This window comes from Clarias gariepinus, chromosome 13, assembly GCF_024256425.1.
Source record: "Clarias gariepinus isolate MV-2021 ecotype Netherlands chromosome 13, CGAR_prim_01v2, whole genome shotgun sequence".
In the NCBI taxonomy this organism is placed as follows: Eukaryota; Metazoa; Chordata; class Actinopteri; order Siluriformes; family Clariidae; genus Clarias; species Clarias gariepinus.
In genome coordinates, this window is record NC_071112.1 from 33,459,867 (window position 1) to 33,481,833 (window position 21,967).

General features: G+C 41.5%; 1 protein-coding gene across 1 annotated transcript; it reads left to right on the forward strand.

Moving 5' to 3' along the window:
* Window positions 1-576: 576 nt before the first annotated feature.
* Window positions 577-20,932, forward strand: fut8a (fucosyltransferase 8a (alpha (1,6) fucosyltransferase)). The gene is made up of 10 exons (XM_053509677.1): window positions 577-732; window positions 6,620-7,094; window positions 10,628-10,746; window positions 11,471-11,633; window positions 11,749-11,863; window positions 15,324-15,561; window positions 16,865-17,111; window positions 18,058-18,234; window positions 19,304-19,454; window positions 19,668-20,932. Exons 2-10 carry the CDS (start codon window positions 6,892-6,894, stop codon window positions 19,998-20,000), a joined length of 1,746 nt encoding a protein of 581 aa, XP_053365652.1. The 5' UTR covers window positions 577-732; window positions 6,620-6,891; the 3' UTR covers window positions 20,001-20,932.
* Window positions 20,933-21,967: the final 1,035 nt, after the last annotated feature.

The following is a 21,967-nucleotide window of genomic DNA, read 5'->3' on the forward strand; positions in this document are numbered from 1 at the left end:
TTCAAATTGATTGATTTGTAATATGTATTTATACCTGACAAAAGAGAATTATTACAATTATAATTATTAAAAGCATTACACATAATTTTTTTAATTTCAGTCCAATAGAATGTACAAAACCCAGTCTGGGGGGGGGGGGTGTTGGGGGCGGGGCCTTTATTCAGCTACACAAACATCAGCTTCTGGTATCGCTTTAAAATTCTCATCTATTTTTGGGACTCAGTTCTTAATTAAGTTCAGGGAGGACTCTGCGTCATGGCTGCGCTAAACATAAAGGTTTATATTAAAAATTTAAATGGGATTATTAATTTCATCCTGCAAAAATATTAATGTTTACGCAGGTAAGTGTTTATTTTGAAATGCCGTAAAGCGTGCTGCAACGTCGTAAAATGGCACACACAGGGGGTGGAGTCCAAGGGTCGTAATGCGTGATGAAAAGTATGCGCATGCGCGCCATTGAATTGGGCATGAGGCGCGTACTGAGTAAACACACACAGAGTCAGGGTCCGAGCTCTGAGCTTCTGAATGAGGCGCGCGCCGAGGACCGATAAAGGGTAGGTCGAATCCCACGCATGCGCAGTGCTGAGCCGGGTTAGCAGCGTTAGCTCAGTGTGTGTGTGTGTGTGTGTTCCTGTCCCAGTCTCCTCACCGTGGCCTCACTTCCTGTTTCCGCCCGAGTCTCTCTCTCACACACACACACACACACACACACTGCTGCACGGGCTGCGGGAGGTAAGAGCTCTTTATTACTATTTCACACAAAAACACAATAAAACGTGACGGAACGGACGGGGTGCAGACGGAGCTCCGGCCTGCGGACTGTCTGTGTGTGTGTCTGTGTGTGTGTGTGTGTGTGTCTGTGTGTGTGTGTGTGTGTACTGGCGCCGCTGTCCGCGTCCCGTTATCCCCATCAGTGTCTGTGTGTGTGTGTGTGTGTGTGAGAGAGAGAGAGACACACACACACCGTGCGGGTTTAAACCCAAACTCTGGACTGAGTGTTTATTTATTGAATCGTGTTTGACTCCGGTATTAAATCCCCCACAGCAGTGAGAGCAGCAGCGCCCCCTACAGCACAGCACAGCACAGCACAGCAGGTGTCTCATGTAGACTGAAGCTCCACATCACTCAGGGAGATTTATTACCAATGATTTCAATTTAATTAATAATAAATCAGAATAATATTCAGCTCAAGTGAGAGAGAGGGGAATGCAGAGGGGAAGTACACGTGTTATAGTTTATATGTATTTATAATCACCCTTGTGTTTTGGAGTCCTCTCAGGATTTGTTACAAATGAAATTCGTTTCTGGGCAGAAAATGTTCGAATAGTTGAAAAGCGTTGGACATCGAGTCGGACATCGAGTCTGATCTCAGTGTTTTGCATCACTCTTTAACCAAACGACAAAAACAGGAAACCCATCCTCTGGCTGTTGTGTGTGTGTGTGTGTGTGTGCGCGCGCACAGTTGGTTTATTTAGTCGCGTTTAAGTCCCTCAAGAGTCCACCTCCCTGCCATCAGATCTCCCACAGTGTTTCAGAGGAACGTTACACAAAAGACTGAAGGTAGGTCTCGATCTAATAAAGCAATGAGATGTTTGTAGTTAAAGTTAAACACAGTATAAAAGTTTCTAGAAACGCTCGTCTCCGCGGGTGACGTTCTTCTGTATTATAAGAGCTGAAACTCATTCAGAGCTAGAGGTTTTAGAGTCTACAGTGTGATGTACAAAATGTAGATCTTAAAACCATCATCCATCAGTCTAACGCTTCACATGCAGGTCTCTGTTTTAACTCTGTGTGTTTTAGCAGGCTGGTGTTTTTACATCTTAGACAAATAAACCCATTAACCCCGACGACTCACAGCTGTCTGTTAACATTGTTGTGTAAATTCACACTAAGAGCTACTCTAAGTTCACATGCGGTAAAATTGTCGTCGTCACCTCTATAGCTTGTGATTTTTCATCGTTACACTTGGCGTTGGGGGATTAACTCTCTCTTTCTGGGTTACTGATCAGCAGGTCGGCTGTTGTGTTCATTCACACCGCCGTCTGTGTGTCAATAAATACGTGTGTGTGTGAAGCCCAGAATCGAGGAGTCTCTAATTAAACACAAGTTTTCTCTCGACTCTTTTTAAGCTAAAACCACACACACACGATCTAACGTTAAAGGAGGCTCCGCTGGTGGTGATTTTGAGGAATGTTTTTGTAACACTAGGTCAACTCAGTTCAGTTTTATTTGTATAATAATTTTATGCTCATTGTCACTTAGCAGAGATTGAGATACTCCCTGTGATGAGGCATAAGAAAGGAACCCTAAGAGGAACCAGACTGAACAGTAACCCATCCTCATGTGTGTGATATCAGATCGCACCACCAGAATGACGGCGGTGGTTTTTTGTCTTGCAGTCGAGCATGGAGCAGCTTCTGCTCACACACTCGGGTGTTTATTAACCTTGTCATGGTGTTGGGCTGAACAAAGACATTCTGTCTCCGTAAATGACGTCACACAGATACAGTCACTGAGGAAATGGAGTCAAGCTTTTGATTTTGTAGAGAATTTTACACTTTATATGACACACACCGCACTTAAACCTGTCAAAGTACCACACACACACACACACACAAGCTTGTCTCTGGGTGCTGCAGTCAACCCGCTGCATGCTCATTGGCGCACTGACCATCTCCAACTGCTTTTACACGTTTTTGGTTTTAAACACACTTGGTACACGTGGGGTAAGTGCGCACCTGATCACTACAGCCCTTGTTGTCTTGCTGCAGGATTCACACGTCAGGCAGCATTCACACGTGCGTGTACAGTTACAGTAAACTTCTGCTCTAAAGTTATAATATTCGTTACTGAGTGCAGAGGCAGTTTTTGATATTAAACTTCAAACGTATTGAAGTTTGTTACTCAGCGCTGAAACAGTAAATGTTACCATTAATGTGGGCTTGAAATATAATATAATGTGTGAATATAATATTTATAATGATTAATGATGAAATACTGTTCAAAACAATGTTTTATTTCCACAGTGTAGTAAAGTATAGAGAGCACTTTATCCGTGTTTATATATATATATACACACACACACACACACACACACACACACACACAACAGGACTGTTACGTCTGTTGTTGAATGTGAAGCTGCCTGACGCATCGTGTTTCATCAGTAACGAGGGAAATTAATTAGCAACATAAATTAATCAGATTGACCGAATGCCTTTGTCCACCCGCAGAACCCTGTGCAGAGCAGAACCCTGTGCAGAGCAGAACCCTGTGCAGAGCAGAACCCTGTGCAGAGCAGAACCCTGTGCAGAGCAGAACCCTGTGCAGAGTAGAACCCTGTGCAGAGCAGAACCCTGAACCGTGTTGTTGCGGGGGAACAGGAGCTGCTCAGTGACCTTGTCTCAGGCTTATTGGTGTGTGTGTGTGTGTGTGTGTAAAACATCCGCCCTCTTCAGTGTGGAGGTGAAGTGAGGTGTTGATGTGGGCCGGTGTATTCAAACCTCTCTGTGGGATTTGACATGCAAAGGTGCTTTAAGCAGTTTTTTGTACATACACCCTGCCTATTTATTAGGTACGCTGATAAACATGGAGGTCAGTGTTTAACTGTGTGTGTCTGAGGAGGTCTGGTGTTTTATTCCCCTCGTCCTCTGTAGTCCACATGGTGTGTTTTGCTTCCCCTGATTTCAGCATCAGGTTTCCAAAAACAACTTTAAAATCAACAAATTCCTTTTAGAGATCCGTCCAGTACAGAAACACCAGAATCTCAGGAACTCTTAACACCTCGAGCACTGCCGAATTCTCCGTCCTTATTCACGACCAAACAGCCTTGAAGACATCTGTAGTGAGGACACGCACTTTCTCAGGACACGATGAATAAGTGAGAGTGTTTTTACATTCGTGGTTTGTGTAGTGAGCCTCAGGTCGTGCCACGCCCTACATTAAAGCGCTGATGGAAATCAGATCATAAAATACACTTTAAAATCCTGAGACCACTTTGGTTTATAATAAAACTCAAATTATTTCCCACAGAAGCGACAAAAACAACAGAGAGCTGCGTGTCGGAGGTGAATTCAGGGTCTTTGTGAACAGACCTTCAGTGTCGGTGCTCAGGCTCTGATCACGTGTCTGAGAGACTGGTTCACAATAAACTAATTAGATCTTATATATAGTGTGTGTTTTTATGTGTGTGTCATTAGCCTGTAGGAGGAATGGTGATGTAGAGGTTCTCACACATTTCCCTGTACAGTTTAATGCAAATGTAAGATTGCTTTTATAGATTTCTATTTTCATGAGCTCGCGTGCTCACAAAGGGGCGGAGCATTTGCTGTCCACGGGTGCAAAACGAAGGTCGCCCATTTATCACCGGGTATGCAAGTCTGGAGTTTTGCAAAAGAAATGAGCAGCTACGCCTGCAGTGCAGAACACAGGACAGTACCGCGGTTAAACCCCGGACCTCACGTACGGACCTCACGTTAATGTCTTAACCGCCCGGCTGAAACTCGTTCACGTTAATAAATAAGCTCCATATGATCCGTATGTACCAGGACCGTCCGCTTTATGTTGGATCATATATTAGAGTCATGTGGTCAGGCACTCGCAGGAGCATAAATACACGTCTGAGGCGATTAACACGTCTGTTTGACGTGCACTTTGTGCAAACTTTGCCATTTATGGAGGAGCAGTTACACAGCGTCTCCTACCGCAAACCTTACTCTGTTGTATCCTTCCTCATTTCTCTTTTTACTGTGAATCACTGTGTAGCTTATAAACCCTCTGTTAGTACCAGTTATTAACGCTCGCGCTCTCCTCTGACTAAAACCGAAACCTGTGAGCTTCACCTCTGACCCCTGTTCGTTTGTTCCTCCACAAGTGTCAGAGTTAAATAGATATAAATTTAAAAGATAAGTGGATTGTCCTGTAGTTTGTTTTAAATGAACAGCATCTCCATAAAACAAAGCTGTATTATGGACAAACATGTCTCGTGTTTTTTTAAAATGTTTATAAAATGATCATAAAATGCAGCTCTCTTGTTCTCTCTCTCTCTCTCGTTCTCTCTTTCATTGTACAGTTAAAGTTCTTTACTGTGTGTGCAGCCGATTCTCACCTTCCACTTCTGATTTTCATTCTCTTTCTTAAAACTAAAGACAGAAACTCATAAATATTCTTGTAATGTTTAATAAAAAGTGTAATTGTTTTCAGATAATGAAACTCAAATAAAACTTTATTTATTTTTTATAAATGTTATCTAACCCTAAAAGATTTTCTCTCTATTAAACACACAATAAAGCGTTATCACTGAGATCGGCCCTACGGGTGAAGGCGGGGCGGGTCACTGCTGAAAGAGCTCACGAACTCTATTACAGTCCCATGGGGGCGGAGCAGGAGGTGGGGGGAGGGGCGAGGCTGTGTACTGGTTTTAGCCATAATTATGACGACTGCAGAACGAGTTTAATCTGACTGCAGGCTTTCACTTTTATCTACAGTTTCTTTCGTTTTTCTTGAAAGTTATTTCATGTGCGACAGTCATTTATTTGCACAAATAAATGTGGCTTAAAGGAGACTTACCTAAGGACATGCAGGTAAAACTGTGTGCGTGTGTGTGTGTGTGTTGAGTTTGCATGTTCTCCTCTCTGTGTTCTCCGTTTATGAATTAATTGGTTTTTTAAAGGGGTAATTTAAAGAATTCCAAAGTCTCCATTGTTTTTTTTTTCTTTAGGAAAACTCCAATAAGAATCGATATCATGATGTGTGTGTGTGTATATAAAGAGTTTAATCAGACCTGTTTCCTGTTGTCTCCTTGAACTTCTCATGCAGAAATCCCTCAGCAGTTCATTGAGGCAGATGCAAACGTATGCAAGTCACTCGTGTATTAGTTAAATCCGTTTCCTTAACCTGGTCAGGTGACGACCAACGTTCTCCTCAGATCAACATCACCAACATTAACAAACATCTAAAACAAATCAACTTCAGCAAATGTTGGCTCCTGATCATCTGAAATATTTGTTGAGCCTTCATAGCTGTTATACACACACAGCTTAGTTTTTGCTTTAGAAAAGTAAACAACTAAAACATGAGGAGCACTAATAGCTGAATGTCTTTAGAAATGATTAGAGGAGGACAAGGTCACACCTGAAGCCACGTGTCACCGGGTGTTGTTGAAACGTGTGTGTGTGTTTTCTGACTTACTAAACTGTGTGTAGAATTCTAGTCTACATAATTCTGGATCCATGAGGAAGAGTTTAGGGGTTTTTGTCCTCCAGTCTCAATGGACTTTTGGATATACAGCAGGGTCAGAGGTGCATTAAATCCCCAACATACGAACAAGTTCTGTTCTGAAAGTTCCTTTATAATTCCAGTTTGTTCATAAGTCCAGCAGACGTTGTGTAGGTACTGGGACTCTAATGCACAAGTCCGTAACTAGACTGCTTGTCTGTAGGGGACCTTCTGTAGTGAGTTCCCCTAAAAAACTAGTGGGTTAGTTAGTTGGATTAGGTTTTGTTTGCATGAGGACTAGTTTTTCTTAGACCGTGTTGCTGTTATTATTTCTCTCAGGGTTTGTCTTCATAGACAGCTTGTCCTCTAATGCTGCATCTAACACACTGTTTTATTTGGACAGGATTGGATTTGTGCTTCCTGACCCACAGAACCTGCGAATGGCAGAAGAACATGAGGAGAAGTTCAGAGCCGTCCTGAAGGTGACGATCGTCTCCCCACATTGTGAAATCCAGACGTCTGGGGCTTTTGAGCTGCCGTTGCCCCGACAGTCATCCCTCTGCTGAGTTCTCATTAAGGTTGTGTGTGTGTGTGTGTGTGTTGGTGGAGTAGCAGTGGGGAGTAAGAATGTGTAAGAGTGTAGCACTGTGAGGATCGAGAGACAGAGAGAGAGACATGCGGACGTGGACGGGCTCATGGCGCTGGATCATGCTGGTGCTGCTGGCATGGGGCACGTTGTTGTTCTACATTGGAGGACACCTGGTGCGAGACAGTGAACCGTCTGAGCATCCCAGCCGTGAACTGTCCAGAATCCTGTCCAAGCTTGAGAGACTCAAACATCAGAATGAGGAGCTGCGGCGCATGGCGGAGACGCTCAGGTCAGACCCGCCTCGTTCTGCTCTCTTTAAAGTTAAAGTCACATTTATCCGTGTTTTATCTGTAAGTCATTAAGGGATGAGGTCTCTCTTACACACACACACACACACACACACACACACACACACACTAACCGAAAGGTGAGAGGCAGAGTGCGGACGGTTCTCAGCTTATAAACACTGCTCTGAGCGTCCTGTCAGGTGCTTAAATAATTTAACGAATAAGGGCTGAACGGAACATGGAGCAAAGAGGGGCTGAGGTCTCGTCTGTTTCACAACAAGCTGAGCTCTAACCCAATTTAAATAGGAAAAAAACTCAGTATATCAGTATTTTTGGGCCAGTCTTAATATTGTGGCAGGCAAATATGATGATGATGATGATGATGATGATTAGGGTCCTTGCTGGCAGCTTGATGGTGCTGGGACTTAAACCCCTGACCCCTGACCCCTGACCAAGAGTCTTTACCGTTTGCCACCTCTACCACCACGCATGAAACACACAGTGCATGTGAAACACGGCCTGTCAGACTGCGCTACCACACACAGTCACTGCTCCGCCTCTTGGGTGGCACTCGGGTCAGCAGCGCAGTGTGACCTGTGACCTCTGAACTCTGAGCAGTGTAGGAAAAAAACTGCAGCACACTTGAACACCTCTTCCACGACCGCATCATCTGTTTAAGAAATGAGAAACTTCTCACTGCATCTGTTAAAGCAGCAGAAACATTATTATCACTGCAGTAATTATCCAATTAAAGTCTGCTTATTAAATAAGATCGTTTAAAAAGATGAAACGTGTTGTATGAAAGCTGTGTGTTTTTCTGTGTGTGTGGCTCGCCCGTGTCCGACTTCCCACATCATCGTGTGCAATGTTCATTTATTTATTGGTCAGATCGGATTTGCATGTCTTTACTGTTTACATTCATGATTCCCATCAGGAAACTCATTAGGAGATGAACTGACCCTCTCTCTAAACCTGTGTGTGTAGAAAACAGAAGCAGTTTGTATGAAAAACTGTGATAATATTTAAGATATTAGTTGAATTGAAAGCTGACCCACTGATTAAATTAATTAAATCAACCAACAAAAGATGAATTAAACTACATAATCAACCTGCGCCGCCCTGAATCATACATACACATTTAAAGCTTTAATTAAACCCTCCATGAATGCTGTTTAAACGTTTCAACATAAACAGAGTAAAAAGAAGGAAAGAATGGCCAGATGAACACACACTGTATTCCTGAGCCCTGAGTCTGGAGCCGACGGCTGGAGCATCGAGTGTGACGTGTGGAACTGATGCACGAAAGGCAGATTAGCAAATTTATGCAAAACACAATCTTAAAAGATCACCATGACGAGAGGAAAACCTCTTCCTCACACACTGACCTGTATTCAGTGTTTAAGATTTAACAGACTAATGTCTCCAAGTTAATTAATCTAAAGTTAATACTTACATACAGTATAACCGCAAACATTAAACACTCATGAAGCACTAATGCAGTGTGAAGTTTGATTTAAAAGAAACGATCATGTTATTTCTGTATTCTTTAACTGTATAACATTCATCAGTAATAATTACACTGCAGTGTGGTGTGTGTGTGTGTGTCAGTGCGTCTGGGCTCGGCAGACTGAAGCAGTAAACTTGACCCTGATGTGGAAAGATGATCCTGAAAACCAACCGCTTCGTCTCTTTACATCATTCATTAGATTCAGTTCCTGTAATTCAATTATATGAGCTTCATTTTTAAAGCCAAATGTAGTGAGACTTCTATAACATGTTTAATGATCAAGTGTTTGACTGAACTTTGACTTGGGAAGTGCAATTAAATACTGTTGATTATACAGTAAAAGTAAAAGGTTAACTATATGGTGTGTAAGTTCACAATAGGATCATATATAGTATCTAGGTGACCGGACACACCCTCTATTAATAATAATAAAAATTAAAAAAAAAACTGAAGAACAAAACTTTTTGCTTTGCCGGTCCACTGACGGATCTGAAGACCGATTATAACAAAACAGCCTTTATTTCATGCCTTCAGCAACTTAGAAGATTTCCTGTTTACCTCTTCATTATAAAAACTCTAAACACAAAATTACAAATATCTCCTGACACACAGAGCCCTAGATCACTACACACGGCTCTCACATGCTTCTCTCTGAGTATCAAATACAGACTGACGTGATCAGATCAAACACTGCCCTACAGGTGGGTGGTGAGAAGTGTCCTGTTCTGAAGGAGCATTTACACAACTACATGTACACACAACACACACCGACAAAGATGAACTGCCAAGAGGAACGACAAACACACAGGGAACACAAACGGCTCTCTCTGCACAGCGCCTCGGATCCTGATCGGGACAGGTGACATCACCAGAGTTCCTCTCTGGTCCTACATTGTGGACGCACACACACGGAGAAGTGCCACACACTCATTGGGTCTAAACTCGTACACCTTCCACCAGAGGCCTGAGGAAAACGGAGTTCCTCTACTGGGATTAGAAACGGGGAACCGTACTGTACATGATCTCAGATCACAGTGTAAATGGGCGTCCCTGGTTCCTCTTCCTGTGGGAGGATGGGGATATTTTTAAATTCATCGAGGAATGTTAGCAAACTGAGAGACCAACTCGCTGTTACACACACAAACACACACACGTCTGAGTATTCATCACTATTAAAATGCAAAATGCTTCTTAAAATTCCAATTGTTTTCAAAAATCCAAAAAACTTTCCAAAACTATGAGGTGATGAAGGTTGTTTGTACGGGCAAAGATTTAAAACTACGGAGAGACATTCCTGAGCAGTGAGGAGATAAACAGAAGAAAACGTAGTAATAGAAAATATAGAATTATTTTTAGACCCGTGTCACTACTTCCAGTAAGAGGAGATCATGATTTTATAACAGACACAGACGGCCAGTTTCAGTGCCTCCAATGTTGTGCAAACACTTTGGTCTTCCCATGAGTGTGATGGTCAGGTGTCCACATACTTTTGACCTATATATGGCCTATAATAAACGTTGTGCGAAGCTTTTATAACTTATTGTATTTCATTTTGACCCCTGACCTTTTGCAGTTTCAGTCGGTATTCCGGTCAGTTCATATTGGTTCAACGGTAACGTGCATCTCCTCGCTCCACCCTGTACTCCTGGGTAACGCTCCACTGGAGAGTCCAGTACTGCACCCGTTATCCACTTCAAGCCCAGACCTGTGTGTGTGTGTGTGCAGGTCATGTCCCAGTGTCCGTTTCCCTTTCAAATGATGTCGTCCAAGAAAGTTTGGAGCGCGTGACTATTGAAGGATACAAACAATAAAATTACCTGAAATTTACAAATGAACATTTGCTTTAAACAAAACTAACAGTTGGACACTTTGGGACCGACGGGAGTCGGAGTGTCACACTTCATCACTGTGGTGTGTTTGTGACTTGTGCCGCAGTCTCGTTTAACCCTGTGCACTTTGTTGAGTTGAGTGGTTTTTGACTGTTCTGTGGTCAGACTGGTGCTGATGTTGATGCGTTCTCTTTCTCAGGGTGCCGGAGAGTCAGGCTGATGGAGACACGGGAGCTGCAGGGAAGCTGCGCAGCCTGGAGGAGCAGTTACTCCGAGCCAAAGAACAGATCAATTCCTACCGCAGCCTGCCTGTCGATGGTGAGGAACATGTGCAGAACATTTAGTTACATTGACATTTATATCGTATGTGTGTGTATAAATATATAACTCTGATAGAGTTTTATATATTCATATTCTGTTAAATACAATTATTTGCAGATTATTATTTGTAACTCTGAAATAAATAAATAAATAAATAAATAAATAAATAAATATGTATAGTCGGTGTATATGTATATGTATTGTTGGTGTTTCTCATCTTCCTCTCGACAGTAGACCAAAGATTCTCTACAGAGTTCAGGTCAGGTAATGTCATGATCAGTAAACCAGTTGGTGGTAGTTCTGGCGTGTGGGCAGGTGCTGTGACGAGTCCTGCTGGAAACCAGCGTCTCCATAAAGCTTATCAGCAGACGGAAGCAGGAAGTGCTCTAAAGTGTCCTGGTAGACGTCTGCCGTGCCATCTGTTGGTGTGTTGGTCCACAGTGTGTTTGATTAAGAGTTAGGGTAGATCAACTATGTAATAAACTTTACATATTTACGGTTATAGCGTAACAAAACACACACTGATAATTCGATTCTGTTGTTCAGCTCGCTGGAGCGTGTGATCACTCACTGTAGTCGTAAAAACTAATATTCAAATGATATATTCTCATTATATACTGGACATCTTTAGGATCTGTAACCATGGCTAAATGAAACCCTGAAAAAAACCCAGGAATGTAATTTAGTAATCCCAGGGCTCTGTCCCGCAATGTGATTTCAGGTCCAGGGAGGAACCAGGAGGAGTTACAGAGAATGGTCGAGAGAGGGGTACGGGAGTTCTGGTACTTTGTACGCAGTGAGGTGAAGAAACTGGGCCAAGTGGAGACAGGAGAGCTGCAGAACCACATCACCATGCTCCTGGAGGACTTGAGCCATCGGCAGAGGTGATTAAACACAAAAGTGCACGCTTCAAGTGAATTGTGGGGGAAAGTACAGGCAAAAAAAAACCCCCTGGTGGTCGTTCACAGGAATCGAACTGTGTGCTGCTTTAACATTCAGGTCCATCATGACTGACTTGTACCACCTGAGCCAGGCCGATGGAGCTGGAGACTGGAGGGAGAAGGAGGCCAAAGACCTTTCTGATCTCGTACAGAACAGAATAACATACCTACAGGTGAGCATCTCTCTCACACACACACACACACACACACAAACACACACACACTTATACAAGTTCTACCCAAAATGGTAAGCATGCTAAATGTTTAAATTATAAATAATGAAGCAATTCTACATGAGTAATTGCATTTTATTATTAGACATTCGGACACTGAACGTGATTAACAGACAGGTGTTACTAATAAAATCAATACGATTAGGTAATTAAGTGTGACTCTCTAAAAGCAGAACGTTTATTTCTTGTTTCATGTTCTGGAGCACTCGGGTCGTATCTACATCATACAGAGATGAAAGAACATCAGCCATGACCTCTCTAAATGTATGATTTTTTCATTGAGAAGGATGTGTTTACAAATGAAAAGGCTTCAGGGCAGTTTTGTCTCAGACTGGGTGTCCTCAGAGACATAAACACTCAAGAGCTACATCATGTGACTTAATCCCACGTTTCTCCATGTGCAAAACATGTTTGTTCATGGCAGCACAATCGAAAAACATTAATCTTGACTTCGGTTTGCAAAAGGTTCGGTTCTGAAATCAAATCCTTTGGACTGATGAGACCATTAGATGGAGCGGTTTGGTCATCAAGCTCAGCAACATCTGGTGAAAAACAAACCCAGCACATCACCACAAAAATGCAGTACCGTCTGTCAGGCCTGGGCGTCGGCTCAGTGGGGACGACGTGATCCTGTGTTGCAGTTACAAGACTCTTAAATTTACATCTATTGAGATGGCAATGAAATCCAACATCTAAATGGCAGAAGGAAAAAAAGATGTTTAAATCAAAAGTCAAAATCCAGACCTAAACCCCGCCGAGATGCTGTAGCAGGATCCTGAGAGAACTGTGTGTAAACAAAAGCTTGAAAACTGAACTGAATCAAATGTAAAATCAGTGTCTGATGTCCATTAATCAATGTTTATTCAGTAATTTATCTTCATGGTTTGTTAGTTTCAAATACTTTCAGTGACCATTGTGGGTTTCTCTTTCTTCAGTGGATTGGTGCTAACAAATTTGTCCAAGTGTTTAAAACATCCTGACACTTTGTGATCCCACCCTCCTTCACACATTCACACAGGAGTTTATATCATCACTCTTCAGAAGGAAGAATATTGTTCTGTAAATACTGAGCTACTGGAAAGTCCTGAACTGCTCTGGCTTCTCTCACTTCTCCTTCTCGGGATTCCAGATACTGTTTGCAAATGTCTCCTGTTGGTCCACCTTCCCCCTTCTTCAGATAACCATCAGGATCTTCCACAGTTTGTAAACACTCCCCTGAGTCCTCATCTTTTGTTGTTTCATCGTAGCTCCTGGAGAGATGAGTCTGTCTCCTGGTTCTTTATAGGGGTGTGGCCACTGCATTTCTGTCCTGGCAGCTGAATGGTAAATGAAGGGTGAGTGTTCTCTGGTGTTCACTCTTACTTTTTCCTTCAGATCTGCAGAGGTTTATGATCTTTCCTGAGGAAATAGTGAAGTTTCCCCAATCATGTCATGTCAATTTAACTGTTCCTGCATTATCTGGCTGAGTTTTTTCAACCACATGGTTCTCCATGTAGGTGGTATTTTTGTCTCGACCGAGATGATGATGATGATGATGATGATTGGAGTCTGTAACATTGCTTACAGGATATTGTTCACATCCTCATCAAACTTGAGCCAATCCTTCTCTTCATTTTTGCCCCTCATCATTATTTTCCTGCTCAGATTGTGGTGCAGCTTTTGGCGTGTGGAGATCCTGGAAAGTATGGGGTAGTATAGAGTTGTCCATGTGCTGAACCACTCACTCCTTCTTTGGGCCATGTTGGTCAAACAGTCCTTTGCCATGCACACATTTTACACTTCGTGTATGTAGTCCATACTAATTACATGATTTATACCGTATTAGTCTCCATTCTTGCGATCTAAGACATTTTATATTTTAAATACTCTGACAGAGTGCCATGACCTAATCACAGATCATCAGAAAGTGTTCTGGGTTCTGTAGAATTTCACAAGCTCTGCTAGAACCCATTTATTAGCATTATTTTTCTAACCTGTTCTTTTAAATCCAGGAGTAGTGTGTGTCTGTCTGAGACAAAAGGTAACGAAAGGCATCAAAATTCTTGACAGTATTGGTTCTGAAGGAAATGTTTGGTTTCAGTACTCACATGGTCTGCAGGTAAACTGTTAGTCATTTACAACTACTCAAGACACACACTAAAATCTTCTTTGCACCACCTTTAGATCTAACCATGGGGTTAGGGTTACAATGGTGGTGTTTTAAAAACCTTGCAGTGTCACAAAATTCATGTCCATACACAGCTGTGTTTTTTTTTTTTTTTTTTTTAGTTTGAGAGCCTGATAATAAAAAGTAAAACCATTAAGCAACAATAGAAATGCAAATAAATAGAAATTATAGGAATAAATATCTTGGCTTAATTAGCTTGAATAATTTACACTTCAAAGCTTGTCTATAGGGGAATAGTTCATTAATTATAATAATATAATTATTATTATATGGCTGGGTCAGTGTCCTCACGAAGTCAAAATATTTATAAAACAGGCATCAAATCAGAATTTTTGCAGTTTTAAAAGATGTGTGGTTAATATAAAACTAGCCTATGTTTAATATAATGGTCCATTGCTGTAAATTGAGGTAATGCAGTATGGGATCATGGGTCGTTGTGGAATCGGGAAGAATTATGTGAGATCTGTTGGTTCCAGACACTAGGGTCAGATTTCGGGGCTGTAAGGCATCATTTGGAAGGTATTGGGTTATGCACATACCTGGACAATAGGTGTTTGTGCATATGTGTTCAGATGCTGAGTGGGAAGAAATGAAGATGATGTCGACGTACAGTATTACATGCGTAAGGGAACTTCTGAGTGCTTCAGTGTGTCGCGAGTGTGTGCTGTCCAAAAACAGGAGGTGCTAAGGGCACTGTTTTTCCGCCTGAGTTCCGAGCGATTTTCTTTTTGGGCGTGCTGGCTGTAGGCCCGCTGGCAGAGACTCGATTTGCATATGATTATTTGTACAAAAATGCCAAAGATTCCAAATCAAAGTCAGGGTTCCAAAAATACCAGCAACATCAAAAAGCTGAAGTGCAGAAAATGGAGGCCATACTCAAACCCGTGATTTGGCAGATAATCCTAGTTGTTAATTATTAGTGTTTACGTTTATGTGCTTTTTATACCAGTGTGAGCAAAAAGTGAGAACAAGAAGAAAGAAAGGCGCCGAGTGTTCAGGAGGTAAAAGGAGGTAAAAGCCCAGACTGGATAATAAGAAAAAATATTTTAAAAAAGGCCGATGAGGATAATTTAAATTTAACACACTAACATCTACAATGCATTTGAAAATGTAATAATTTTTTTTCCTTTTGTGGGAATTTTGCAAGAAAAATTGAATTCTTTATTCAGTAACCAAGAGTGAGGTTCTGTTTTGAGAATTTACATGTACGAGTGTAAATGTTTCCGTGTGCAGAACCCACCAGATTGTGGAAAGGCTCGCAAGCTGGTGTGTAACATCAATAAGGGCTGCGGTTACGGCTGCCAGCTGCATCACGTGGTCTACTGCTTCATGATCGCCTACGGCACCCAGAGGACGCTCATCTTAGAGTCACAAAACTGGCGCTACGCCACCGGGGGCTGGGAGACAGTGTTCAAACCCGTCAGTGAGACCTGCACCGACCGCACTGGAGTGTCTACTGGACACTGGTCTGGTAAATACCGCACACACACACACACACTTTGAATATAGCTTTACCCTGCATAATTATTATAGCACTATGGTATTTATTGTACATAAATGTGTGTGGTAGGAAATGGAGTTCGCACAGACTTAATAACCTCTTTAGGATCAGGACAAGACCGGCAATTAACTGTGGATTAGATCCTGTAACAACTGCAAAGATTAAATGAAATTGATTTAAGGAAAGGAATTTATTTTTGGAACTGGAAATGTTTGTAGGTCAGTCCTCAACCACAAGGTGTGAAGACATTTACTGAGTCATTATTTACACTACTTGGTGGTTATATTGGATTATACTGAGTTGACTTAATGTGATTTAAAAATCTTTTGTCAGTTAAAAAGCCACGTTATTTGAGTAAAATCTGTTTAACAAATATGTTTAATTATTTGAGGTTCCTCTCATCATCCAGAGTGCGTGCAGCCGTGCTGCGGGGAGGTAAACCCTGCCTGCCCCGCCCACAGCTGGGAGCTACTCTTTAATTCTCTCTTGGTTATTATTTTTGTGATATTGGTTTTAGTGTTTTTACTCTCTGCAGAGAGCCTCGAGCTGTTTGTGGGCTTCCGCTACAGGTGACTGTGTGAGGGTAGAGTTTTTACACTGCTGCCTTTTCACACTCTGATTATTTACTCTGCGTTGTTCTTAACCCGTGAATAAGGTGTGTTGTGTTAAAGATTGTCCCCCATGAAGTTTTGCTTTAGAAAAAAATGCATATATTTGCATATTGCACATTTGACGTCTTATAGAGACTGTAATATCCCCAGACTGGAGATGCCATGGTGATGTGGCTGTCGACTCGTGCCAGTCAAGAAACAACGATCTGTAAAAAATTAAGTAATTATTGGCCGATTTTTGGGTTCGCGGCCGATCGATAAGAGTGCCCTTATAAAGATGATGTTCCTTCTTGTCCCATAACTGTATATTTTGTATACATGACTGTGTATTTGCCGTGTATATATATATATATATATATATATATATATGTGTGTGTGTGTGTGTGTGTGTGTGTGTGTATATCTCAAAATATCTTTATGTGCCTTTTGTGTGAAAATATCCTACTGCTTTCTGATGTTTTTGTAATCTTTGGTTAATGTTTGTGATAATTTCGGGATTATTATATGTATTGTTCTGTAATTTCAATTTCTCTTCAAATCAGATAGTAATGTAGAAGCTTATTGTTTGGTGACTGAGCACACTCACACAATCGGCCAAGCCTGCATTTTAGGCAGAAGCACATCTTTTCACCTTTTAAAGCTTTGTGCTTCTGTTTGTGTAGGTGAGAATAATGATCAGGCTGTACAGGTGGTTGAGTTGCCGATCGTGGACAGCCTCCATCCACGTCCTCCGTACCTGCCGCTGGCGATCCCAGAGGATTTGTCTGAGCGTCTGCACCGGCTGCACGGAGACCCCTCTGTCTGGTGGGTTTCTCAGTTCGTCAAGTATCTGATCCGACCCCAGGCTTGGCTTGAGAAAGAGATTCGTGAAGTGACCGCCAAGCTGGGCTTCAAACACCCCATTATAGGGTAAGATCTAAACACCATGACCATCTGAGAATTCTGGAGTTTGATTTATATATATATATATATATATATAAAGTATTGGAATTAACTTTAATTAAAATTTCATTTTGTAGAGATAAAGCTGTGTTATTCACCAATATATAAACACACACACTAACCAGACTAGTGTATGAGCACAAAGATCACCAAACCCTTGTTATAATTCTCTCTCTGCCTTCAGATCAGCCTTCAAGTCTTAAGTTAATGATCTTGCATTTTCTTAATGTCTCTCTCTCTCTCTCTCTCTCTCTCTCTGTCCCCACTCCTGGTAAATGCAAAAAGCAAAAATTTTAAAACTATTTACATATTTCTGAGTAGGTCTATGGGTTTGTACTAAAGTACCTATTTATTTAGATTTTCTTACGGACTTATGTGACTATAATCATTAGTTTGTACACTATTGATTTTATAAATATGATGTATAAGTTTTGTATCAATTACATTCTTGAGGTGTGTTTATACACTTCAAAAATATTTATTGAAATATTTTATTGATTATAAACATAAAGTAAACATGTAGTGTGCGTTTCAGAGCAAAATTGTATAATCTGAATTTATTACCCTTTATAAACCCCTACACCCCCCACAGCCCCCACATTCCCCACCCTGACTGAGAAAGACACCAGGGAGACAAACAGGACATAATGTCCCTGAGACACTGGGCGTGGGTGGGTGAGGTGACATCTGTCCACTTAAATAAAAGAGAACGCTGGGCCAGGAGGGACACAGAGGACAATAATCGATGTTCGGCTGGAATAAGACGTTTATCAGGGGGTCTGGTTCAAGATCACAATTCAGTGTGTGAGACAGGGTTTGAAGGACGTTCTTGCAGTGTTCATACACTCCTGATGCTCACTGTTAGCTCTCTCATCATACGGCTAGAGGTCTAAGATGGGTGTTGTTGTTACAGAGTGCACGTGCGCAGGACAGATAAGGTGGGAACAGAAGCTGCTTTTCACCCCATAGAGGAGTACATGCTGCATGTAGAGGACCACTACCAAAGCCTGGCCCTGCGCACACACATCGACAAGAAGCGTGTTTACCTGGCCACTGATGACCCTTCACTCCTGCAGGAGGCTAAGACTAAGTAAGTGTGCGAATATAAAGATATCAGGAGGTTATACAGATATAAATATAACTGTTTGCTGTAGGGTCAAAATGTATCAGAGGAAATTTTTTTTTTCGTTCACATTAAGTCCCCGTCATTGAGGTTACTAACCAAACTGTGTGTAAGTTTCATTCCTTAAAGTATCGGAGCATGTGCAGACATGAGGCATCAAAGCAACACCCCAGTCTCCAGCTCTAGTTGTCTAAAGCCTTCGTCATGTTTTCTAACTAAATGAAACTTTTTGATCATGAATGATGTCTTAACTCACACCATACGCTTTAATTCGGCATGTTCCACGGCCTGAAGCTGCGGCCTCTGTGCCGATGCGCGCTTAAAATAAATCCTTAAAGTCTGTTTCAAAAAAGAAAGGCTAATTTATTAAAGGTCTTCCCTTACTTATGAACGAGTTCTGTCCTGGGAGCACGCTGAAGACCGACGAAGTGACACGAATATACAGGGTAAAGCATATCAACCCACCTGACTAAATCTCTGTTCCCTTTCCCCACACTGCCATCATGTGGCCAAAAACCATAACCACACCTAAGGAACTCAATATCACACACTGCGACATCACACAGTGTCATCTCTGCACCTTTAAATCTCGAGGGGATTCCCGGACACCATTTTGTCTTAGATCTGTTTCGGACTGTATTGTAAATTTTGGTATCTGGTGCTCTGCAGTGTCTATTTTTTTTTTTATAATACACGTGAACTACTGCTGCGATTTGTTCACATCTACAAATGTTCGTAGATCCGCGATCTGATTCGTATCTGCCGAAATCCGAAACTTAAATGTTCGTAACTTGGGGGCGACCTGTATTTACAGTTTTACTTTGTGCAGAAACTAAAATCACACAAACACACACACAAAAAAAAGGGTATGGACAAATTTGAAGCAAGAATTTGAGGCGTGTGTGTGTAGGCGTGTGTGTTTGTAGCTTATTTTTATGTAGAAACCACATTATGTTGGCATCTCTACTCAAAGCTTTTCTTTGCACGTGCCTATTATTATTATTTTATATAAACTTATCACTATATTGTGCATCAGGTATCCAGATTATGAGTTCATCAGCGATAATTCCATCTCCTGGTCAGCTGGGCTGAACAACCGCTACACCGAGAACTCATTAAGAGGAGTCATCCTAGACATCCACTTCCTGTCTCAGACTAACTTCTTGGTCTGCACCTTCTCCTCCCAGGTACTCGATTACAGTGTACAGTATACATCGTTATCACCACCTTTATTTTTATTAGGGTATTAATTTTTTTCTGACCGTCCTGAAATAAAGTCCCTCTTGTACTTAAAGTTAAATATAAAATTTTCACTACAAGCAGAACCACAGATGTTTCTGCCACTATAACTTTGGTGTGTTTGTGTGAGCTAATTCTCCTTCCTTTCCTCTTCTGTACAGGTGTGTCGCGTGGCCTACGAGATCATGCAGACGCTACATCCCGATGCCTCCTCCTATTTCTACTCACTTGATGATATCTACTACTTTGGGGGGCAGAATGCACACAACCAGGTGGCTATTTATCCACACGAGCCCCACAGTCAGGGTGAGATCATGCTGGAGCCCGGCGACGTGGTCGGCGTGGCCGGCAACCACTGGGACGGATACTCCAAGGGCATCAACCGCAAGACTGGGCGCACTGGCCTCTACCCCTCTTACAAGGTGAAGGAGAAAATCGAGACAGTGAAGTATCCCACATACGGCGAGGCTGACAAGCTGCTTAAGAAACAGTAGAGGGATGAAGAGACGCTGCGAAATATATTGTACATATTTTAGTTCAATGAAGAAAGCCTGGACCTCCTGAATGGAAATGCACTTGTGTGTGTGAGTGTGTGTGTGTGACTTTGGACCTGAAGGGGGGGTCGTTAGCATTTGGGGGGGACAGACAATGTTTAAACTGGACAAACAGGATTAGCTAAAATGCCACTGCAGGTGTTTTTCCTAAACCTCCACTTAAAATGAAGGCAACCACGTTTGTACATTTCAGATAAAATGATGGATATAATTAACCCAACAAAAAAGCAGCACTAAAGGCAGCTTAATACGAAGGATTCTTAATCTGAACTCCAGCTCGAGCTGCACTGTTTTTTCCTGTGAAGTTTTTCTCCCGTATGAACTGCGTCTTTACATTACTCCTTCACCTCTTCTCTGTTCCTGTTCTCCGAACATTATCTCCACTCCACACCCTACAGACGTGGGCTTTTACTTTCCTTTGTTATACTGTGCTTTTAAAAAACATTATTTAAAAATGTTTCAGAGTAGTAATATAATATTATTTGTCAGTGTGTGTCTGTGTGTTTGTGGAACTGAAAGCCAAATAACGTGCCTAACAACAATAGCTGATGGATCACACAACGCTACACAAAGTTGATGCAAATTCCAAGGCCTTAGAGAGGATTACACTCCTGACCTTTTACTTCTTGCTGTTCATTGTTTTCAAATGATTCTTTAATGTTAAATGTAATGTTTAAAAATGAAAACCATGGGAACAGAAACTTAAAATAATTACTGTATTAAAAAAAACAAAGCAAAGAAAGAATATAAATGATTGACAGTTAAATATCATTGTGGTAACATTTTAGTGTACTTGAGTGATTTAATATTTTATGTTTGCGTGAGAGCTGTCTTTTTCTAAACCGATCAAATAAACTTGATCAGACATTGTGTACCTTTGTGCATGCCTCTGGTCACCATCGTCTTCACTTTAAAAATTGCGGTTTCCCGGTGACAGAGAAAATTATTTCTGTCACACGTTTCTGGAAACACAGTTTTCATTTTTGACCCTAGTTGTGATGATAATTTGTTAAATGGGGCAGGAGGCGCGCTGCCCCATGATTATAAAAATCAGTGCAAGTAAATATATCCGGAAAGTAGTTACATTTATCTACACTTACTTAAAATATGATTACAACAAACCAATTTTACTAAAGTTGTCTTTATGCAAAAATCATATTGGCATATTTAGCTAATTTTAGTGTTTAATTTCTTCAAAGAAGCAAAATTCTGACAATAGAACAATAACTTTTCACTTGCAATTTTAGTAATATTTGACTAAAAATAATAATCATTGTCATTGTCACAAAGCAGCTTTACACACTCAACAGAGTTACTGAAGTTTGTATGAAATGTGGATGTGTATGAATCAGAATGATCAGATCGTCCCTGATGAACACGCCGAGGTCGACGGTGCTGAGGGGAAAACCCCTTGCGATATCTAGTGAATGCAGTCCCGAGTCCTCAGAGAACAGCTGTCTGCATCAGCCGAGGACAAAACCGTCTTCATGGTAAAGTGGAACCGTCCAAAGTCACCACACACATCCCAGACAGACCATACGGGGCCATGTGACGAGATCTCCATTCTCATTCAGGCTGCATCACTTTATCACTGTGAGAGTAAAATGCATTTGCTTGCAATATTTTTGGGACGGCATGAATTTTAAGTTATACACTTGTTTCAGTAGACGCAATCAAGGAGTTCCTCACGGTTGGGTAATGCACGCCTCTTTTTTTTTTTTCATTTGAAGTTTAAAACCTGGGATTTTTTTTTTTTTTTTTTGCCAATTGGACTAGAGGATTCCTGAATCAGTCATATGACAATAATTCTGTTCCCTCTTCCATCCACCACAGAATGCCTTTAGGAAAGAAATGTACTGATTTAGTGGTTATTTATGCTGTCAGTTCAAGATCTCCATATTATTTTA

Excerpts from the sequence above, each read along its gene's own strand:
- fut8a (XM_053509677.1), top strand. The coding sequence starts at position 6,892 with ATGCGGACGTGGACGGGCTCATGGCGCTGGATCATGCTGGTGCTGCTG. Across the intron at positions 11,864-15,323 it reads ACAGAATAACATACCTACAG|AACCCACCAGATTGTGGAAA; the intron begins GTGAGCATCTCT and ends TTCCGTGTGCAG. Across the intron at positions 18,235-19,303 it reads CTGCAGGAGGCTAAGACTAA|GTATCCAGATTATGAGTTCA; the intron begins GTAAGTGTGCGA and ends ATTGTGCATCAG.